A 23,746-nucleotide genomic window follows, 5' to 3' on the forward strand; every position below is an offset into this window, starting at 1 on the left:
TTATTTATTCAAATTTATTTTATAGTATTTTAATTAAAATACATATTATTTGTTCAGTTGTTCAGATAATTATCATAGATATATGATGTATTTGTTTTTAAATTATGTTTATTCAATTCTATTTGATAAAAAATTAAAACTAATAATATAAAATAATATATTGATTTATTTGTTATAAATTATTATCATACGTATTTTGCCATTTTTGAATAATATTAGGTTTGTATAAAAAGAAAATCATGTAAAATTCATAAACTTTTTTATTTTTCGCTGAGTGGTTCTTTGTTGAGAAATAGGTCACATAGCTCTTCAATTAACCTACATTCGTCCATGTTTAGGCTGAGGGTAATTTTTATTGGGTTTTTTTTTTTTTTTGATAAATATGCGATATAGCGATGGACTGATAACCAAATTATACATTATTTTTATTTAATCTAGTGTAGTAATAATGTACGTAACATTATAAAATAAACATGAACTAGCAGTTATATTGTTATAAAAATGCAACATCAAGTGTTATACACCTATATTATATTAATCGTATTCGTGACTAAGATATTTTAACATATTTAATTATAAAGGTGTGAAACTTGGAGTCTTGCAGAATTTTTTAATTTACATAGATTGAACACAATAGGTAATGGCGCTGAGTTTACGTAGAAATAAAAATCTCATCCTTATAACAGTTGCAATTTTATTTGCTTAAATTAATATTGTTTAGATTAAAATTATTTACATTATATAAATGATGTAAAATGTATAAATATTATAAAAAAAAACACATATAGGTAGGTACTAAGTCAGTAGGTAGTTTTCAATCAATGTCTCATAGCTATAATTGCAATTATTAAAAATATAATAAAATATAAGTCAATTATACTAATTATTTATAATAAAGTATAATTTGGTGTAAACAATAAAATGATTAAAAAAAAGGTCTTTCTTGAAGAAAAAGTTATTTATGGCTGTAATGTGTACTTTGTAAAATTTGTCAAGACTATAATGCGCTGTTTATTATAAAAAGGTTGAAAATTACTGTGTCATATACATATAGTAAGTAAATCATTTAATACAGTAAATACAATTTTAATTATTAGAAAGATTTGAATAAACTAATATTTTAATGGAAAAATTACGAATTGAATAGGATATATCTAATTGATATTTCAACTATTATGTTGATGGCTAACAAATTGTTTCAAATATAAATTCGTTATTGGTATTTTTTAATTTTTGTGTACGTTATAAGAATATTTTTACATTTATTTTTATGTAAATATAGTTGGATATTTGAGCTTATTAATAAATGTATTTTATATTTACACAAAAAAAATATTTTAGTTATTAGGCAAAATATAATTTTGTAACAACTTTAATTTTTTAACAAAAAGTGATAAAAAAAAAAAATAAAAGAACAAACTATTTTATCGAATATAAATGTCTTTAATAATTATAATATTTAACAATGATACAATTCAAATTATAAAAAAATATATTGATATATTTGAAATTTAATTTAAACTTGAAAAATAAGTACCTATATAATTTTATTTATATTAAAGAATAAGTGTATTCTTGACTTATTCATTAGTCACGAAATTATTATTTATTATGCATATTACTATATAATAGTATTTATTTATTATGTCATTCTGTCGATTAAGCATTTTAAAAGTAGTTTCAGATTGTACTTTATTCCCTGGTTTGTTTAATAATATTCTTATTTGTAATCATTTAATAAGAACTTGAAGAGCTAATGGCCCTAGTCGCCGGGTTTAAGTTCAATAAAAAAAAAAAAAATATGAACTTGAATGAGGTTTTTAAAAAAATTTTTCACTATGATTTGATAGTCCGATATTCCGTTTATCGTGTTTTTTTACCAAATATTTTTTCAATATATATTTTACTATTGTAATATTGTATCGTATGACATATTCTATCAAAATATGTGATTTAGTTATTACTTTATTTGCATTTTTTGATAAAGAAATTGTGTGTTCTTGTTGTATGCATATTTTGATTGGAAAAAAAACTTCAATACATGTCTAATGAATTCAACAATTTCTTTTATATGTACTTATAGATTACTTTTTTGTTGTTCTGTAAATAATATTTTAGATTGGTTTTATATTTGTTGAGCATATTGTTTTGTTTCATTCAATGCTAGTATTATATTATCAGTAGTATTCTCAGAGTATTTAAATGAACTGGGACAGAAAAATTAATTAAAAAGTTAGCTACAGGATTGGGGTTGTAGTTCTTATCCCCCTTGACACCATTATAATTTATAACAATAAAATAAGTACAACATTTCGATAAGTACATTGTTACTTTGCCTAAATTTAAAACAAAGCAAAATATATTTGTAATTTATAAAAATATATCAAATTTTCTTTATTTTTAAGTTATATGACTTCAAAACGTTCAGTCTGTCGTAGTAGTATTAGTATGATACATAATAATTATTGAGTATTGTTGTGATAATATTATAATATTTTAATCGATTGTTAAATATATTGAATGACTATATAAATATAAAGCATTTGTTGTTGTTATAGGAAATTTACGATTAATTAATTTTAATTTCAAATCTCAATTTCAATAATGTTTGTTAAACGATAGTGGCTTGATTTAAAGAAAAATTTTATAAAGTACACAAATAGTTGATTTGGTTAATTATTAAGCAATAAAAAAATATGAAAAATGATAATAAATTAAATATTATTTTCAAAAAACACATTATTAGCCACTATTAACTATAGTATAAGTTGATGAAAAATAATTAAAATGTTAGTACCACAATATCAAAAATACTCGCTATTTGGAAAAGTAAGAAAAATTTTTTGGAGTATTTGACTCATATATCCTTTCCTCAATGAAGATGCTCATTTACATAATTACTATGTTTATTTTTAAATTTAAATTTTCATTACTGCTTTGTACTTTATAAAGTATTTAAAATAAAAAATCGTTATCATGTAAGATGTAAATAGAAACGTAGAAAAAATATCGCTATTCGCAATAACTATACAAAAATCATTTACGTGCTTATTGTTATTACCATCAGTGTGCACTGATTATAAAACCGTACTCGAATCGAACTTAGACAAGCGGAATGGCCGTGATTATCGCGTTAAGCCATAGGGTTTATCTTGTAATTGAACGAAAATTTCACTGTTCTGGGGTAATGGTTTGAAATGTTTACATTTCTACTGACCATAATTTGTATACGAGAGGTAGATATAGCTATAATAGCTTATTAAACATTGTAAGAATATAAATGGTTTGGTTTACTTACTGTACTAACCGAGACTTTAATGATTAAATATTTTTTGATGTTTACATAGGTAGGTACTGCAAACAATATTTAAATAACATTTGGGATTTTTGTTATTAAAATTTCTTTATTTTTAAATGTTAATTGTATTTCACACTAATGTATGTGATGTTTTAGAAAACGATTAATTATTTCTGTCAGATTTACATATACTGTATACAGCAATAACGCGTTAAAATTTGTGATTTCAGGCTTGTCTGCTATTATCCGAGCGGTTTGGTGACTGATATTTGTAGGGTCCCTATCGGGAACGCATGCCGTATAATATATTATATTTAAATTAAGTTTGATAAACTCATTTTCGTGTCTGAAATTCCGAATCTGGATCCGAAATAGTGCCCGCTCGTGTGAGATACTCACTTCGAGTGCTGATATTATGTTTAGTTTCTAAGGCGGTATTTTCGGTTCGGACTATTGCAAGGTAATCATACACAGTCGGAAGTACTCGTTACAATAACGGTAGTTTCACGTATATTTATAATTTGTTTATTTCATTCAAGTATACGAACGATAATTTAATTAATTAGAAAAAAATAACGATCGATTTCTTTGAACTTGGTTCAATACATATCGTGTATTATTAATACGCATGTGTTATATTTTAAATGAACTCACTATAAGGTCTATATAAATAGGTACTTAACATTATATTATTATCATGATAATAACCTATAGACATATACTTATAATTATATATTGTATATCTGTGTAATGACCACTTGGCGTTATTTTAATAATATTGTATAAATAATATGCCTAGGGGTCCCTTGTCGTTGCGTATTATTATCCGGGCTCGTCTCGGAGACGGCTATAAAGTATAAAGGCGCGTTGCTGTGTATAAAACGTTGTCGCGTCGAAACAACCACAGCGGCCCACGCAAAACTCTGCACACCATAAAGTATACCTGCAGCAGGTGATCGGCGCGGCCCGAGGTTCTCCCCCCTCCCCCCCAAAAGGAGCGGATTTTTATGACGTATTTACCGCCCCTTTTAAAACGGCGGCGAGAAAAAAACGGTATCCCTTACCCGTGTCCGTGCTGCACACGCGAACTTACACAAGTATACACTATAATGATATCATATATGCGTTTAAAAACTGAACGAACGCCAATGGCGCGCTTTCGCTGCGACTGTATGCGCGTGCTTGCGTGTGTGCCTGTGTGTCAGCTGCGCACGCGCACTCATCCCTCCGGAGGACCCTGCGACGCGTCCGATCAATATGTGACGAGTTCGGCCGTCGTCGGGACCGCCGTACCAGTCTGCCTTGCTCCGTGGCGTTAGTAATAATTAGCGAGCATGGCGACCGCACAGTGATAAAGAAATAAAAATAAAATATTTAAAAACGAAAAATTAAAAAATAAAAAAAATAAAGAAAAGAGAAAAAACATCCGTCGCCATCGCGCGTGGCGTTTGAAGCATATCGTCATAGAGGTGAGTCCGAACGTCCAATAATTTACCTGTATCGTCTTTATTTTATATTTTATGTGAATGTAGTAGGTACGCGCGCGCGTGTGACTTCGTTATTATATTAATATGTTTGTATTATTACTTATTTTAAATGACGTGAACTTTTACAGTAACTTATCATTAACTGATTGGGTTAGTCGCCTCCTACTGGACGTCGAGGTCCTTTAAAATCTTTTGGTTTTTCGTTAAATTTACAGGTACCAAATAAACGTATATACCTATTCACTGTACGACGTCGGACACATGCTTGGTGCTATACGCTTACATTTATATAATACATACATAATATTCTCTTTCGTCTGCAATCTGTTATAATATATTATTCTATACTCGTAAATATCGGTTAAAATATACATTTATATAACGCGCTCAATAGTTTGACGTTAAAGAAAAACGTCTTTTACATAATTTTATAATAATACCTAGGTATTTAATTTTCTTAAACAGACAGTTGATTCGACGATATATAGTGATACATGAGTATGCTCCAAGTTCGATTAAGTTAGGTTAGGTTAGGACGGTTAGAATCCACTGAGCTCCGGAACATCAGACACTTAGTTGTTTCTTTTATTTATTTAAATTTTTTTCTCACTTAAAAAAAATTTCAATTACTATTTTTATAGTTGTTTATAATATTATTAAATTCTTTAATATTCAAAAAAAAAAAAAGAAAAAAACCAAACAAAAGACGAAGACTTGTAAAATAATTATCCATATAATACAATAATTTTACTATGAATTATATTAAGTACAGTTTCATCAGGATCACTGTTGTAAAATATTATATTTAAGAATTAGATACTAATATAAGGCGTTTATTACTTCATTGGAATATTTCAAAAAAATTTTATCCCAGTTCATAATTAAATATAATTTAATGGAATCGTAACATCATAACATAAACTACATTGAATTACATTATTAACAACTATCATTTTCATTAATTTAAAAACTTTATCATATTATCTTATATCAATGTATTAGAAATTTATCATTTAGTAATTTTTCGTGATATGACTATTTTTTAATTCGTTTTTTTAAATATTTTTGAATGTGTATAAAATAAAATATTTTGTAAAAATATATAGGTCTCGCAACCGTGCCCTTCACACTTAATCTGAGCTTGTATTTTGACATCAAATACGTCATTATATAAGAATACCCATTTTAGATTATGCGTTGTAAAATACCATAACAGAAACAATATAATATATACGACTATCAATAAATGACATTTCAACTGGTTCAATTCAAAATGTAGTGGCGTATAATTAACAGACAATATTTTTTTTATAAACATCTACATCAAACGATTCAATTATAAAACGATTAAAAGCAATATCGAGTAACAACAATGACCTTAGTTATTCAATGTTATTAATTTCAAAGATGTAAAGTAGCAAAATTTGAATTATTTAAATCCAAATGTAATCTGCAATATACCGATATATTATTAAAAAAAATAATAAATATGAAAAACACAATGTATACCTATTATGCATTTAATTATATAATAATCATAATGAGTACTGCATGTACATACAAAAATATGTAATAGATATTGTTTTATATCAAATATCTAAATATTTTCTATATAATTTCGTAAAAACTAATAAATAAATAAATAAATTATTGCACAAGATATATAATTATCTATTGTATATTATAAACTGTAAATTTCTTTTGTAAATTCCGATAGTTTTTGCTATCGACTGTTAATTAAAAAAAAAGAATTTTATATAAATTTAAGAATATTTTTAAACTGGCAGTAAAATAAATATTGATTTGGTTTGGATTTTAATAAATACATTCTTAATCGTTATTCATTTAATTTGATATCTATTGACATTGAACATGATGAAGTATTTAACTTTTAAGATTTATTTACTGATTTAATTTAATAATTTTACAATTTTACAATTTTGATTAATAAAACAAGATCCTACACTATTTAGTTAAGTAAATTTATTTTTTAAAAATGAAAATATTCAAAGTAATGTTAATCAACTATTTAAATTTAGTTTTAGACTGAATTTGTTCAGAGGATTATAAATGCTTTGAAAAATGAAGCAAATAATAAGTGTGAATAAAATCGAATGCGGAAAATTTAATTGATACAATATTAATATTATAATTTATAATCTCAAGATAGAAAATTAAATGTCCTTATTGCTGAATTATTTAACGTATCATTTATTTAGTTAGTTTATAATAAGTTGCAATAAATTTTTTCCATATAATGCTTGACGCTTGATAATAATATGTTAAAGAGACACAACAGTAGTTTAATAATTTAATAAAATATTCATACTTAAGGATGGTTATAAATTAAGATTGATAGTGATAAATGGTAATTCGTTATTTGAGTTAATATATTTTATAATTCTATTGTTAATTAACATGGCATTATTAATAAATTCCTAACCAAATTAAGCGTGCATTAGATCTAAAAGTTTGTCGTTCTGTAGTTGTTAATTGTTATCAATTTTCTTAGAATAGAATTCAAAATTATATAACGCTAGTATTTAATAAGCGTTTTAAAAGTACATTAGAAGTAATGATGTTAAGTATACGGTTATATTATTAATACTGTAATGCTTATGCGGGCCATATTTGTTAAAAAATAAGGGTTATTATTTAATCCATCAACTCTGTTATAATTGTTAATAGTAAAAAGATTAATCAAATTATTTTTAAATTTTTTAATATTTTAAACTATTTTCATCACTCGAAATCTATTTGTTAAATATAAGTAAATAAGTATAATGAAAACGGGAGACACCAAAAAACAATTATATTATCATACGAATTTATAATTATAAATTATATTTCTGGAACATATTAAATCTCGATAAATATTTTCGGGCACTGTGAACAAACTTTCGTTTTGATATTAGGAATCCATATTATAGCCACATTTAACGTATAGAAAATTCGAGGTGTAATATATAATTGTACGTTGGCATTTATAGTTACTATCGAATATATAAAAACTAATAGGAAGAATACTATTAGGTTAGTGTTGCCATAAGTCCCTGTTTTGTATATAGTGTCTTGTTGTCCCGATAAAGTGGGACGGTCAGTTGTCCTGAAACCAAACTTAAATAATTAATGTTCATTGTTTATATTTAACTAAATGCTTCTAAACTTTAGTAGAAAAAAAATAGTATTTTGATAAATGATTATTATCAAATCGATTACTTGATTGAATGGTGAACTTCATTTTAAAATTATTTTTTCGGCTTGGTGACGATCACTGTTGATGAATACGTTTACAATTTTACCGTTCCCATACGAAATTTTTGTTATCACTCATCATTAATGATTATTTTATGAATAATTCATTCCAATTTATAACATTGCAGAGTAAGTTTTTTTTCTTATAAGCGTATATTATACATGTCCATTGTGTATGATAATCTAGTTGATGTCGAAAAAATAGATTAGAATTAGTGATTAACTGTGTAGGAGTGGTAAGCTTTTTACCATCAGAATTAATAACTGTATAAAAAAACTTTATCTCGGTTTAAGTAAAATAAATCATAAAAGAAATTACACTAGAAGGTGTATGTTTTATGAATATTATGTGTGCGTTCCTAGAGTTTCACATGCGGGTGCAAGTGGTACGACGCGTAAAACGTGATATTAAAATAATAATGACTAATTAGTATATCACCATTATAAGTTGTACATTTTTTAGATCATATACATATTTTAGAGACTGTAATAGAAAGTCACTTAAATGTTAGTCATCCTATATAAATATCGATCACTATTATTTGCAACATGCCTGGAATAAAGCTTATTATTCTATAGTTATTATTATTGCTATTTGTTAATTTCTATAAAAATAAATTATAGTTATGGTTTTTAAAATAAGTTAATAAAATAGTGGTAAAGATCTAATATATTGTAAATTTTAATATTTAAATGCTATAATTATAAAGTGTATTAAATAAGTGTATTAAATTATGTTTAAAAATTACAATATTAATAAACAAAAACTACATCCGTATTATTAAGTAACATACAAAAATAATATCATTGTGAAATAAATAAACGTCGATTTATTTCTTTTTTAATATGTTTAATCAATATTTTCGATATAGCTAGGTAGTTTGGTTAACTATACATAAGCTTAACTTTCAACTTTTTAGTATTATTACTAAAAAAAATTTATTTTATCAAAATAATTAAAAATTTTTTTTTTTAATTGTTATAATTTATCAAATTATATAATATATGCATTTAAAACACACAAGTGTATGCACTTTATTTTGACAATTTTGTCTCAATTTATCTAAATTACTTAGTATCTGAGTATTTATTTAATATTTGAAATATAAAAATTACAACAATGAATGAAATTATTTTAAATATTATCTACAACTTTGACAATAATATTAGACTTTAAAAAAAATAAATATGAAATGGTAAAAATATCAATTTCTATAATATCACAAATATATCTGATCAATTTTTTTTTTTGTTTACTAGTTTTTACAATTTGAATAATTTATCTCAAATAATGTATTTAAAATTGTATCTTAACATAATAAAAGTATTTAACTTAATAAAATCGAAAATTTTAAAAAACAATCATTATCCGATGTTATATATTTTCAATAAATAATTAGTATACTTAATCATGCATACGCACAATCCTATAAAGTTTTATTTCTCATCAGGTTTTGGTATATGTCGTGCTTATAAATACAATAATACAATAATACAATAATTAATAATAAAAAAAAAATATATTAAACAAAGTCTACAATTATATCGTAGTGCATGGATCGATTATGTAGGTCAGAGTAGATGTACATGGTTGAACTGACATTAGTCACTACAATAACAGTTTTAGAATTGTCTGTGGAATCTTTTTTTCTTGAACATCAATATTGTTTCACAACTAACTTTACACCTTAACTGTAATACTTTTATCTAAGAATTCCTAGATAAATAATTTATAGGGTATATAATACGGTCGTTTAAAATTAAATCTTCTAAATATAATTGTTCTTATACTATCATTGTTTCCCATCAGAATTTTCTCGTTGTCTAATGCCTATAATGCGCGTGTTGAGACACGTCGTACAGAGATGTTTCTAGAACGCTATCAACTCGGTGTCCTTTTTTTGCTATCTTCGCAACATCACACTTATTATTGCTATTTTTTATCTTTATTTAGTTTACTAAATTAAGAGTATAACATTTGAGATTTAAAACTTTAGATTTGTGATTTGTGATTGTGATGGAAAATTCGCCTTAACTATAATCAATTTAATTTTAATTTTTTTTTTTCGTTTAAAGTGATAATTTTTTATTCTTTTTAATTGTGTACATTTGCTAGATAGTTATTTCTTTAGAGAATAATATGATAATAAATAAACAAAAAATAACGTATATATTATATTGTATTTCATATGTTGTATTAGGTGGATTAAAGAAATACCAATTTTTTCCCCAAAATATATAAAAAATATTATTTCAATCTGAACCAGAGTTGTATTTTTAAAATATATATCATAATATTACTTTATATCGACAGCAAAATATCAAAAAAAAAATTAAGCTTTTGGGATACTGGATTTTTATTTTTCATAAATTTATTAATCTCTTTTTTGTTGACATCAACGATTTGTATTAAGGGTTTTTTTTATACTCTCTTAATATTTTTTCCAAATTTATCAAATTTATCTGTAGAATTTAATATTTTTATTTTTATCTTTTAATTTTATCAGTTTTTTTTTTTAAATATACCTAAGTGCTTTTGTCTGGCATTGAACATTTTATGAGTACATAATTCAATTATCTAAAAGTAGAAAAATTATTAGGTTTTAGAGTTATATTAAAATACATTTTATTTTATGCTAATTTTTTGTAATTTATTTTATTTTTAAAGTTTTGTTTATCAAAAACGAAGAGACATAATATAGTTTTGTAGAGATTTTACTGAACAATTTAATGGCACTATAGAATATTATATTTATTTTATTATATACATCTCCTTACTCTTTCTGACAATCCTATATCATCATGCACCTTCATGAACTTTTCTGTAAATCTTATATCTGATAATTGGTTGTTTAGTTGTGACAAATAGATCAAAGTGAAAGCTATTATTATAAAATAAAATTTTAGAAGAAAATAGATTATCATTATATATTTTTTATGAATCAAATTTAGATTATGGTCAAACTGAAATATAATTTGTTCATTATGATTTTATCGAGGGTTAGATTCATACTTTTTAACGGGTTTTGTAAGGATTTAGATTCCATTAATTATTTTTGTTAGGTATGAACTAAAATGGATTATAGGATAATCCTAACCTAATTGTTATACATTCATATGGGTTATGTATTTGCAGTTTACTTATGTTCTTGCAGTAGGGTTAAAAGCCCTGTATTTTTATAGTATTGGATATACAAAAAGTAATATACTATAAATTTGTAAATAAACTGCTAATTCATTTTTACGAGAAATTTATAATGTTGGCTTGGATTTATTTTATTTTATTTATACGAAAAGTGTATACTTATTTAGATTGATTTAAACCGTATGTTTTTATTTTTTGATTGCCATGCATTTTGAAATAGGAAATTAATTGCTAAAAGGTTTAATGTTTTTATGAATGAAAATATTGAAGTGTAAAATATATTGGCATAATGTACCTACATATAGTAATATACGTATATAGGTACAAACAAAAAAATATTTTTTTAAAGAAATCAAGCCTAAAAATTTTAAAATAAAATTATCAAGTAACGTACATTCAAAATAAATGTATTCATAGATTTCATATATGTTGATTAGGGTATGTGTCGTGTTAACTTTGCATTACAATTAGGTAAATAAAATTACACAATCATAATAAAGTAATGCCCCATAACAATTATATGTAGTTATTACAACATTAGATACCCTTTTTTATGTAACTGTAGTATATATATTATATGACTCATATAAATTATTTTTTCGATAAAATAAATTATCCAAATAGTTAAATTGTTGGGGTTCTTTCCATATTATATATGTATATTGTGAATATCATGTAAAAAATTGTTATTTCAAATAACCTTGTATCTAAACAAATACTATTGTCTTCAAATTGCATCTAATTAAGGAAAACATTGTAACTATACCTAAAATTAGAATTAGGATTGTTCGTTTTTTTTGAAGAATATATTAACAAATCACTAATATGTCTTCATATTAATTTTTTTAAAGTATTATCATTTTTACTCGGGGAAATAAATGATTAATTGTATAAAATTCTATATAATATTATAAGCTAACACTCGACTAAAATACTTAATCATAACTTTAAATTTAGTCAAGTACTTATATGATATACAGTATATCCCAAAAGTCCCGTATCACCCTTAATAGCTCCATGAAAAATCAATATATTTAAGCGTGGTTTTTTTTACAGTACTAAGTATGAAAATTCTGATTGAATGGCGTAAAATTCAATTTTGTTTTATGCATTTAAGAATTTAAAATTCTTAAGATTACCATTTTTTTGAACATATTTTTTAAAACAGTTCGAAAAAAAAATAAATATTAAAATTGAATAAAAATTTACCAAGTTAGAGCAATAAGGCATATAAAACAAAATTTGTTCATCATTTTCATGCAGGTGATGAGAAAAGCGTTTACAATTTTGTGAATTGTCGTTACATAGAATTAGTCAGGACCCACTATTTATAGATAAATTAATTTTTACCGATGAATCTACTTTTATCAGAAATGGATAAACAAGTAGACTCTGGACGTATTACTGGTCTGACGAAAACCCACATGAATTTATAAAATTGTATGCCCAAAATATAGAAAAATTAAATGTTTGAAGTGGCATTTGGAATAGGTAGATTATCGGACCCTTCTTTATTGAAAGAAATTTAAACAGAGAAAAGTATAGAGATTGATTAGAAGAACGTGTGTGACCAATAATTTCTCAGTTAATTAGTAAAAATAGAATAGAGCTTATTTTTATCCAAGAAGGTTCACCAGTACATAATTCAAATATTGTGAGAGGTTGACTGGACGAACACTTCCTGGAAAGATGGATCGGAGTAAGGTGTCTAGTGCTTTGGCCACCAAGGTCTCCCGACTTAACACCAATAGATTTTTTTTTATGGGGTTATTTGAAAAATGTTGTGTATCTGCCGTGTTTATTGCCTGATCTTTGTCATAAAATTGGACAAAATATTCAAAATGTCTTACCTGAGACATTAGAAAAAGTTAAAAACGCATGGATTTAAAAACTTTAACTCTGTGTTGTAAATAATGGAGGTCACTTCAAACATTGCTAAAAAAAAAAAAAATATAATGAATTATTTTCATTTTATATAATAAAATCTTCTTTTTTTCTATTAATAATCAAGGTTAAAAATATTATTTGAATTTTAATTTTAATCTTTCCTAAAAGCTCTATTAATAATTAGATATTTACAAATTGCCATAAAAAAATCAGCGTTCTAATCGAGATTGATTAAATCATGCAATTCGTATTTTACTAGGTAACATACAAGTGTATTAATTATTATTACAATTATTCAAAAACATAACTTATGCTCTAGTCAATTTTAATATATATATTTATTTTTTTGAACTGTTTTAAAAAATATGTTCAACAAAATGGTTATTTTAAAAATTTAAAATTCTTAAATGCATAAAAAGAAATTGAATTTTATGCCATTCAATCAGAATTTTCATACTTAGTACTGTAAAAAAAAAACAGCGTTTAAATATATTGATTTTTCATGGAGATATTAAGGGTGATACGGGACTTTTGGAACATACTGTGTACACATAAAATTAACATATTTTTGTTATTATTTTTATGTTTAGGAGAGTTTGGATCTATTTTAAATGTTCCTTTCCAAGATCGAATCAAACAATCGGACTGATGTACAGCCTAGGGTTCAAAACACGCAATAGTCCATCGCAGAAAACGTCATTGCGTTGGGGCGATTGTTGTCCGCTGTTTTGAGCCAATTGCACTAAAAGCCTGCAGAAAACTAAAATCGGTTTACATTTATTTTTTGTAACTTCGAGCCAAGCTTTCCGTTTCATAAGAGTTACCTTTAATAATCTGTTAATAAAAAGTATTTCGCGATATACATATCCTATATTTGTTTAAACTTTGTTACATACATTTTTATTAATATATTTTTGTTGTGTTGAAAAAATAAAAATACCTAACAAAAACAATTTGTTGGTGATATTGTTACCGGAAATGTGTTAGTCAATTTGATCTAGAGAGCACTAATAGAAAAAACGTGAACAGTCGTTTGGAAGACAATTTAATTACAAAGAAAAGCACACGTCCGACCAAATCATACGTGAGTGTTAATCGGTTAAGCTGAGAAATTGTTTCTCATACGATGTAATAAATTATTAGTTTACAAAGTTATGATTGTTTTATTGTTGCATATGATCATTTTAGACGATGAACGTTGTGGGCATCATATCTATAGTTTTCTTCTACTGCCTAATCTTGTCGGTTGGACTATGGGCCGGCAAGAAGAAACACACCGGGAACTCGGAGGAAGAAGTAATGTTGGCGGGCAGAAATATTGGACTTTTCGTCGGCATATTTACGATGACGGGTGAGGTGTTTGCTTGCTATAATCGCAACATACGAATAATATTATAGTATACGAGTATACTACGTATATAGAATGATTTTTTTTTTATCACAATACAGTTTCCTGGCATTAGTTTTATAAATTATTAAGAGTACATGCTTTTCTAAACCACTCTGTGGCTCAAATATGATTAAGCTTAAAAATTCTGTGTATTATTACATTTATTATTTATACGTGTGTATAATACAACGATCTAACGTGTACTATTTACACATTGTTTTCGTTTTAGCAACTTGGGTCGGCGGTGGTTATATTAATGGGACGGCCGAAGCGATTTACACGTCAGGCTTGTTATGGTGTCAAGCTCCATTCGGATACGCTCTAAGTTTGGTCTTCGGTAAGTGATAAAATTTAGGTGTAGTATTTTAGTAATAAGTATGCGTTTGCAATAATTATCATGTTTATACGTTATTCACGAAACTAACTATATTATGTACCTAATAGTATTATATAATCTGTTATCGGTTTCTTTATAAAAGATACCTACAACGATTAATTATGCATAGTATCTATGTTATAATAAAATAACCTATAATTTTATAAAAGAAATTACCTTAGTTCGGAAATTCACTTAATGTTATAGTCATATTATTAGTGTGACAATTACTTATTAAACTGTTTTATCTGATAATTAATATTTGATAAAATAATCCCACGTAAGTTGGTCGTATAGGATTTTAAAATTTCTAAAGTGATTGGATTAATTTATTTTTATGTATTATGTATAGTTGGTTTGTATAGATAAATATATATTTAAATCGAATAAAAAACAAACAATTTGATTACTCGTTTTAGTATTTAAAAGTCCAGTAAAATGTGTTATTGGAATGCCAATATGATATACGTACATTATAGTGTGGTGATTAAAATACTTATGATATAATATTATAAATAAAAAAAATCAGGTGGAATATTTTTCGCCGATCCGATGCGCAGACAAGGATATGTCACCATGTTGGATCCACTTCAAGATTGTTTTGGAGAACGTATGGGAGGACTGCTGTTTTTACCAGCTCTATGCGGTGAAGTGTTTTGGTCTGCCGGGATATTGTCTGCTTTGGGTATGTATCATATGAAATTATATAAAAAAAATTTAAAACTGCATGTTGCACGTTTGTGTGGGTTTTGTAAGCAGGAATAATGTATGTTATTTTATCCTATCGTTTCATCAATATGTATAATAAACAATATAATATACAGGGGCTACGTTGAGCGTGATAATCGAATTGGACCAGGCTACCAGCGTGATTTTGAGTTGTTGCATCGCAGTTTTCTACACCATTTTTGGTGGACTAGCCAGCGTCGCCTACACGGATGTCATTCAACTGTTCGCCATATTCATAGGACTGGTATGAAATATAAATATTTTATTTTAACATAAAAAGGAAAAAATCAACAATAAAGCTTATAGAATAAATTTAATATAATAGTAGCATTCAAAGTTCTTGGTTTTATTTAATAAATATGCACAAAATTTAAACAATACGCTCTTTATTAAAACTTTTTTTTTGTTTATTAGTTTGCTCACTAATTGAGTATGATTTTGTCGTATGAGATTAGTGATTTTCAAATGTTAGAAAAATTCAATGTAAATTTCTAAGTTTTATGTATTGGTAATTGATTGCTCTCTTACTCGAACAGCTTAAATTAATCTGTCTTTTTTATTAGATCAAAGACAAGCTACTTATTACAACTTCCTAAGGAAACTTCAAGTAGATGATATTGATTCCTCTACATTGCTTTTCAATAGTAATTTCAGATTTATACTTTGCTCTACAAGAATCAATTTTATTTTCTACGTTCCTTTTTTCTTTACCAATTATTTAGTGGTTTCACCTAACATTATTAAACTAGAAAAAATGAAGATTCCCGTTTTTTTTTTTTTAGTTTTTAAATTATTAGCTAGTAAGTCATATTGTTCACTTCATATATTTTACTTATTTTTGTTTTATTGGGATTTTGGCTGTACAATTATGAAATATATATCTAAATAAATAAATACTAAGTCTATTATTATTACTTTTATAGTGGTTGAGTGTGCCATTTGCGTGGTATAACAAGAAAGTAGATTTTAACAAGCCAGGTTTGGATATGATCGGCGAGATCCAGGGAAAAGATTTCTTAAGTTACGTAGATTATGCGTTGCTGTTGGTGTTTGGTGGAATTCCGTGGCAAGTCTATTTTCAAAGGGTGTTATCCAGTAAATCTGCTGCACAAGCTCAGATACTCTCATTTGTCGCTGCTTTTGGATGTTTCATTATGGCAATACCACCGGTCATTATTGGAATGGTAGCAAGGGCTACAGGTGTGTATATTTAATTCAGTATATTTAACTGTACAGTGAAATGTAGTATCGAAAATGTTTATGAGGACGATCGATATGACTAGTACTTGAAATATAACTAAATTGTAGTGTTAAATTCTACTTGATTTAAAACTCAGGGATTGGCTAAACTTTAATTTTACACTAACTTAAATAGCTCAAATTTCTTAAAGTTCAAAGTATTAAGATGTTCTAAGAGTCCAAGACCTATCTCTATTAAAAAACTAAAAAATAATTAATTAAAAAAAGATAATTTTTTCCGTTTCTGTTATAATCACACCAGTTAACTTTGTTATAAACGTAAACTCAAACAGACGATCTTTTGGTAGCATTTAAATTTTACACATTACAGAATTCAAATACTTGACTTTAGACAACATGTGAGATTTAGTTATTTGTTTATTATTGTCGTACAGATATAATATAAAAGATGATATCACTTTTTACATTATTCAATTGTTTTATTTATATTGTAAATAAAGACGTTCATTAAATTTTGGTTCACGTAACAGATTGGAATCAAACACAATACGATGGTCCGATGCCAATGACTCAGAAGGAAACTAGCATGGTGTTGCCAATGGTTATGCAGTACTTAACTCCGGATTGGGTGGCTTTCTTTGCATTGGGCGCGATTTCTGCAGCTATAATGTCTTCGGCTGATTCCAGTGTTCTATCTGCCAGTTCTATGTTTGCTCGAAACATCTATCGAATGTTACTACGACAAAGCGTAAGTTTCACATGCACGTATTTTTTAATATAAACATATTATACATTTTAAAAGTATAGATTGTATATCGCATAATATATTAAATTATATGTTGTTGTGGTATTTCGTTTCACAATAACATAATTAAAATATGGAGAACACCACCTGAGAGAAATACTTGACCAGTATCTATATCTAACTATTTTTGCAGCAAATTTTAAATGCCACTTGTATACTCATACTACATGAGTATTATAAAATAAATTATGTTGGTATGAAATACCTATATTTATCTATTATAATTTACATGTACTGTGTTCGGGTTAAATTCTGCGGGTGGTTAAATTGTATTAAATATTAAAATACGTGATATGATGTAGGTATACCTGGTATATGTATAATAATAATAAAATATCGTTTTAATCATTTTAGGCATCAGAAATGGAGATTGTATGGGTCATGCGATTATCTATCATAGTCGTTGCTATTTCTGCTACGACTATGGCAATTACTATCCCGTCCATTTACGGCCTGTGGTCCATGTGCTCTGACCTAGTTTACGTTATCCTATTCCCGCAGTTAACTATGGTAGTTCATTTCAAACACTATTGCAATACATACGGGTCACTAGCCGCGTACATAGTCGCATTTTACATACGTATAGCTGGAGGCGAACCTCTATTGGGCCTGTCGCCAATGATATACTTCCCTGGATGGGACGGTGAAAAACAACTGTTTCCGTTCCGGACCACAGCTATGCTTTGTTCGTTGTTTACGCTGGTATTCGTCTCGTGGTTTACAAAGTGAGTATTTAATTTTATTATGTTGTTATTATTGTATAACATATAGGTACTACCAATATCTATGATCAATGATCATTGCTGTATAAAATATATGGGGGTTGGAGGGTACACGATAAAAGGTATGGATATATATATATATATATAAGTATGGATAATTGCATAAATATCAGTCCTTTTGAATATAATATGTTTAACGTACATGAATTATAGTCATAATATTTTGTTCAATAATTAAATGAAGCTTATGTAAAAAAAAAAAAACTTAAACTTAAAAAATAAATATAAGTGAACTACTACTACTTAGTATGATCTGCATAGGCGCAACTAGACTTCTAAAACGTGGGGTGCTAAATCTGTTATTGCCTTACAGAGCCATAGTATTTTACTAAAACAATAATAGTTAGATTTAAAAAAAAAGAGGTGCTAAATTTGAACTAGGGGGCGCTAAAGACTCTTTTGTACTCTCCTAGTTACACTACTAATGATCTGATAAATAATTAGTTTAATTTTAATGTTAAATATTTTGTGTTTAGTAAAAACTTATAAAAACTAAATAGAGTTTTATGGTAGATAAATACGATGGAATTATATTTATTCTGATTAGGAAAATAATAAAAGATGCCAAAAAAACTTGTGAAAACTGATTTAAGTAGTTACATAATATATTTTATTAAAAATCAATTCGTACAAATTTGAAAAAAAACATTTTTGCTCCAGTTAAGTTAAAATGTCTACTCGAAGCTTAATATTTAGGTATCTATTTTTTTTTCAATCAATCAGTGAAATTTCATAGTATTTAACTTTTGCAATCTATATACTCGAATAATAGAGAGGAAAATTTGTTTAATTTACATGTTATAATAATTACGCATAAAAATATTTAAACTACGAAAAAATATCCAAAATGTTATATTTAAATTATTGTTTGTACTATAAACTGTATTTGTACGTCACTTTTTTTACTATATATAACACGAATGCATCATCACATCGAATTAATTTCGCTTCCGCAGGTGGCTGTTTGTCAATGGAAAGTTGGCGCCACACTATGACTGGTTCCACTGCGTGGTGAACATCCCGGAAGACGCGGTGCGCGTCGGAGAGCCGCATGAGGGCGAACAGATGACCACGCTCACATCAGGTAAGATTGGGAAAAAATAAATCATTTCTCGTCATATACTTGCATTTAGTTTATGTGCCGATTGCTTATTCACATGCGATTATTTTACAGGTCCGATGGGGGCACAATATGGCGCCGCAGTGACCACCGGTCTGGTCGGCAAAGACGAACGGAACGGCAGAATTAACCCAGCGCTAGACATCAACGACGACGTCGCTAGTACCACTACCACGGCGGTTCAGAGGAAAGCCAGCGTCGTAGGAAAGGTGTACAAGCAGGGATACGAGCAGACGACTACCGGGTTTTGAGTCGGTCGTACCTAGCACGGCCTCGTTCTGGTAGGATCACGAGTATTATCGTAGTAGCCCTCTATTTGCAATTTATTGTAACCGAAAACTCCTAAGTCTTAATACAACCATATAACCTATTTATTCATAAGAGTGGGCCGACCGTAACACGTTTGGGTATGATTGGTATAAATAAAAGACAAAAATAGTATACCTACGATTGAGCATGTTCGTACTTACTATTTCGAGCACTGCATATTGAGCATACGGCAAATAATTATTAGCCACGCACGCTGTCTAGTTGAATAACATGGTTCAGTATGGTTCATAATAAAAAGTTATTTTACTTACGTTAAAAAAAAAAATATATATATATATATATACTAATCCAAGCCCATTTATGACCTTATATCACTCTCTAATGATGTGAAAGATATTAGTATAAGCTAAATTTTCAAAACTTTTTACAAAAAGATAATTAAGTACTTCGAAATATTTAATAATTAAAGAATATTAATGAACATAATTCTAAGTAGGTAACTTCAGAAAAAACTTTTATTACTTAATCAAAAAATGAATCTTTAATAATTTTTTGCTTGAGTTATTACTTATTTCATAATAAACCCTGTAGTGTGCTGATACTGTTAATAATAATGGCATTATATAATCTTTATGATTTCCAAAGTTAATCATTGCGAGAAATGATAATAGTCAACACATAAATTCATATTATAATGTAAAAAAAAAGAGTTTGAAAATGTTTTAAAATTTCAAGTTACTTAGTGTGCTCAATAATAGTGTAAAAAATAGTATGTGAAAAATATGAACATACCAATCGTATAATTTTAGTGATAAATACGTTTGGGTACCCCCATGATCCTTGAAAAAATTTATTCAGGCATATTTTAGAACTGATGATATATTATAGATTCAAGTGTTTATTTATTAACTTATCACGTGTTAAATATTCTTCTTTCAAAAAATTAGTTTTTGACTTTTGATATGAGATGGTCAATAATTATTGATAATATTTATCTATAGAAATAGGAAAAACCACTAAGATGGTGTTGGCTTTGTATCGTATCACAAAAAAATTTTGCGATGTTAATTCACTTTTCATGGATTTAGAGTTAAAATTTAAGCTTGATTTCTATTACTTATTATACATATCTTTTTTATTAAAAGATTTTTATACATTGATTAAGTAGTGTACATGCGAATACCGTCATATTAGTCATCCGATATTTTGTAAACGTATTGCGTTTATGTGTATTCAAATATGTATCGTGTACAAGTACCCAATCGTCTTTTAAATTGGTTGGTATAAATGTATTATGTACCCAAATGTGTTGTAACCCATACTATTATATAATTGTATACAATCCTGTTGCCCTAAGCTACTATTTATCCCTGCGTGGTTTTTTTCTTAGTGAAATATCATGGGCACTATAACACTTGTTGTTTGACTGTTGTTTAAAAATATAGAATTAGAAATTGAATAATGTATCAGTATTAGAAAACACTGTACCTGTTACACGTTTGAGATCTATAAGGTTATATTATAATATACTTTCAGTGTTGATTCTTCCAAAAAATTTAATTAAAATAATAACTAATATTAAATGATAATAATTAAAATAATTATAAAAATAGAATAAACACGATATATAGAATTATTAAAAAAAACGCCAATTTATAATGGTCTGTAGTTGAAAATAAATTAATTGGCATTTAAATTTAACAAGATAAATTTATATTACACTATGATATTATCGATTTTTAGAATTAGTATTTTAGAACTCGAATATGTTAATTAATTAATTGATAAAGTTGTTAATGTGATTGTTGAGCTTTTTTAAATACGTTTAAATTTAATCAGAGATTTTATGTGCTTTTATGTATATTTTTAAGCATAAAACTTAAAATTCCACTATTATTGTTATTATCGGGAATTTGTTAAAGGACTTGTATAATGATACATATCATTTTATCTTACTGTTAAGATTAACAATTACATATCATTATATGTATTTAATACATGACTGACCTTTAGGAAAATAGTAAAAAATATAAATACATTTTAGAGTTATTACATCTTTTATAATTAATAATATTTTACTTGGTGATGTTCGGTCGATTTAATTGTTCATCACAGCATACGATTAAATAAATTTATTGTTGTTTGACTTTAAAATGTTAAATTAAGCCAAAATAGATTAACTATTTCATAATTGGAAGCGACCGAATCCTCATATCGATAATTTATATCAGTTTTAAGTAACATAAACATATCAGCACACAATGGAACATTTTGTTATATGGCAGTTTCGTAATATTTAAAGTCCCGATTTGTATTTTTTTTTTTTTTTTTTTTTTTTTTAGTGAAAAATATACAAAATAATTATACATAATATTTAAATATATTATTATATCTGTATATCGTTAAATAGACGGACAATTTAGCATACTATTTACAAGTAACAAAAAAGTTGTTATATAATATTACAATTATAATAGAATGAAATATTAAAGTGAAATGTATTTACAATGAAATTGTCTAGTCGATATGTAGTTATAAGTAGCATAATAAAATTTATATCATGTTAAAAGCCGATGTTCTTACTGTAATGTGTTGATTAAAAATTGTGGAACATCACATACTACTTAATTTCATTAAATGCTATAATTATATAACATTTTTTTTATGGCTGATAAAAATTATTCCTTTAAACAGTCTAATGATATTGGCAGACTTGATGGTGAACTCCATCCAAGTACGCACGCTACCAATTTGTGGAACTGGTTAGAATTTACTCTCAGCCGTACGCCGGTTGCGGCTGTAATTCAGATTGTGGAGCCGCAAATTCGTCAAATCGTATTTGCGTTGACTGTTGTGTTTGCGACCCATGGCTAGTTGACTGAGTCTGTGTGTTAGACTGGCCCGGTTTCGCTGTCACATAGCTACTAGATGGTTGTGATGGTGATCCGTTCGGTTGTACCGTAAGCTGCGACGACTGGTAGTTTAAGCTCCGTCCGTTAGGTGTCACTATCGAAGGTGAGTTTGCAGACGCGCTGTAAGTTTGCGTTGGCGAAGAAGTCGTGAATGTCGGTAAAGGAGACTGCGTCGGCCCGCTATATGGGAATTGTAATTGGGAATTGGCTTGTGAAGCAGATGTTGGGAACGGTATTGATGGAGTGTTATAGCTGTATCCTCCTGATCCTGCTGTGGTCTGCTGTGGTTTAAATTGTACTTGAGTAATCTGAACTTGAGTTGGACTGTAACTATATCCTAGCTGAGGTGGTTGTGGCCTTTGTGTACTTGTTACCGGAATACCAGTATAAATATAACTACTTTGCGGTCTTGATTGAGCTTGTGGCTTGGGAGGACTATAATTGTTTGACGGAGGGGATGTTTGAGGTTGTTGTGGTGTCCCATATGTGGTTTGAGGTGGTGATGATGAGGGGGGTTTTGCATTATTTTGTTGTATAGATGGTTGTGGTGGATTGTATGAATAACCAACCTGTTGAGGTATATTTTGAGGTTGCATTTGAGATGTACTATAGGTAAAACTGGGCTTGGATTGCTGTGGTTGTTGATTTGGTCTTAGACTTGGTTGGTTGTAAGAATAACCTTGAAATTGATTATTTTGTTGCTGGACAGCGGGAGGGCTATAAGAATATCCATTCTGATTTTGTGACGTTCCCAAAAGTTGACTTGGTGTATTAAACGATTGTGATGGTATTCCAAAACTGATCGACTGTACTACAGTTGGCTGATTAGTATCGGATGGTTTTGGATTTCCATAATTTTGTTGAGGAGTTATTGTACTTGGTCGTGGGGCACCATATAATGTTGAAGGTTGAGTAGGCTGTGGCTGTTGAGGCGATCCATAGTTAGGTTGAGGTTGAGGCAATAGTTGTTGCTGCTGATGGTTACAGTTTGGTATTGGTTGTTGCTGTTGGATTGGTGGTCCATAACTAGGTTGTGGTTGTGGTAAAGGTTGTTGTGATGGTGGAGGTCCATAACTTGGTTGAGGTTGTG

The 23,746-nt window shown here is 27.5% G+C and overlaps 2 protein-coding genes across 2 annotated transcripts in view; one reads left to right on the forward strand and one right to left on the reverse strand.

Moving 5' to 3' along the window:
• Nucleotides 1–4,573: 4,573 nt before the first annotated feature.
• On the forward strand, nt 4,574–20,059 carry LOC112600637 (high-affinity choline transporter 1). Its single transcript, XM_025347922.1, has 11 exons — nt 4,574–4,767; nt 13,663–14,156; nt 14,261–14,423; nt 14,692–14,799; nt 15,368–15,523; nt 15,663–15,811; nt 16,491–16,767; nt 17,298–17,515; nt 17,927–18,297; nt 19,311–19,438; nt 19,529–20,059. The coding sequence occupies exons 3-11, from the start codon at nt 14,264–14,266 to the stop codon at nt 19,723–19,725; spliced, it is 1,764 nt and encodes a 587-aa protein (XP_025203707.1). The 5' UTR covers nt 4,574–4,767; nt 13,663–14,156; nt 14,261–14,263; the 3' UTR covers nt 19,726–20,059.
• A 2,017-nt stretch (nt 20,060–22,076) lies between these two features.
• The window catches only part of LOC112600638 (extensin-like), a 10,533-nt gene continuing 8,863 nt past the window's right edge, over nt 22,077–23,746 (reverse strand). The window contains exon 3 of the mRNA XM_025347923.1: nt 22,077–23,746. This exon is cut by the window's right edge and continues 768 nt beyond it. Within this exon, the coding sequence (XP_025203708.1) occupies nt 22,521–23,746 (1,226 nt within the window). The 3' untranslated portion in view covers nt 22,077–22,520.

Source organism: Melanaphis sacchari, unplaced genomic scaffold, assembly GCF_002803265.2.
Source record: "Melanaphis sacchari strain LSU unplaced genomic scaffold, SCAv2.0 Contig65_pilon_pilon, whole genome shotgun sequence".
In the NCBI taxonomy this organism is placed as follows: Eukaryota; Metazoa; Arthropoda; class Insecta; order Hemiptera; family Aphididae; genus Melanaphis; species Melanaphis sacchari.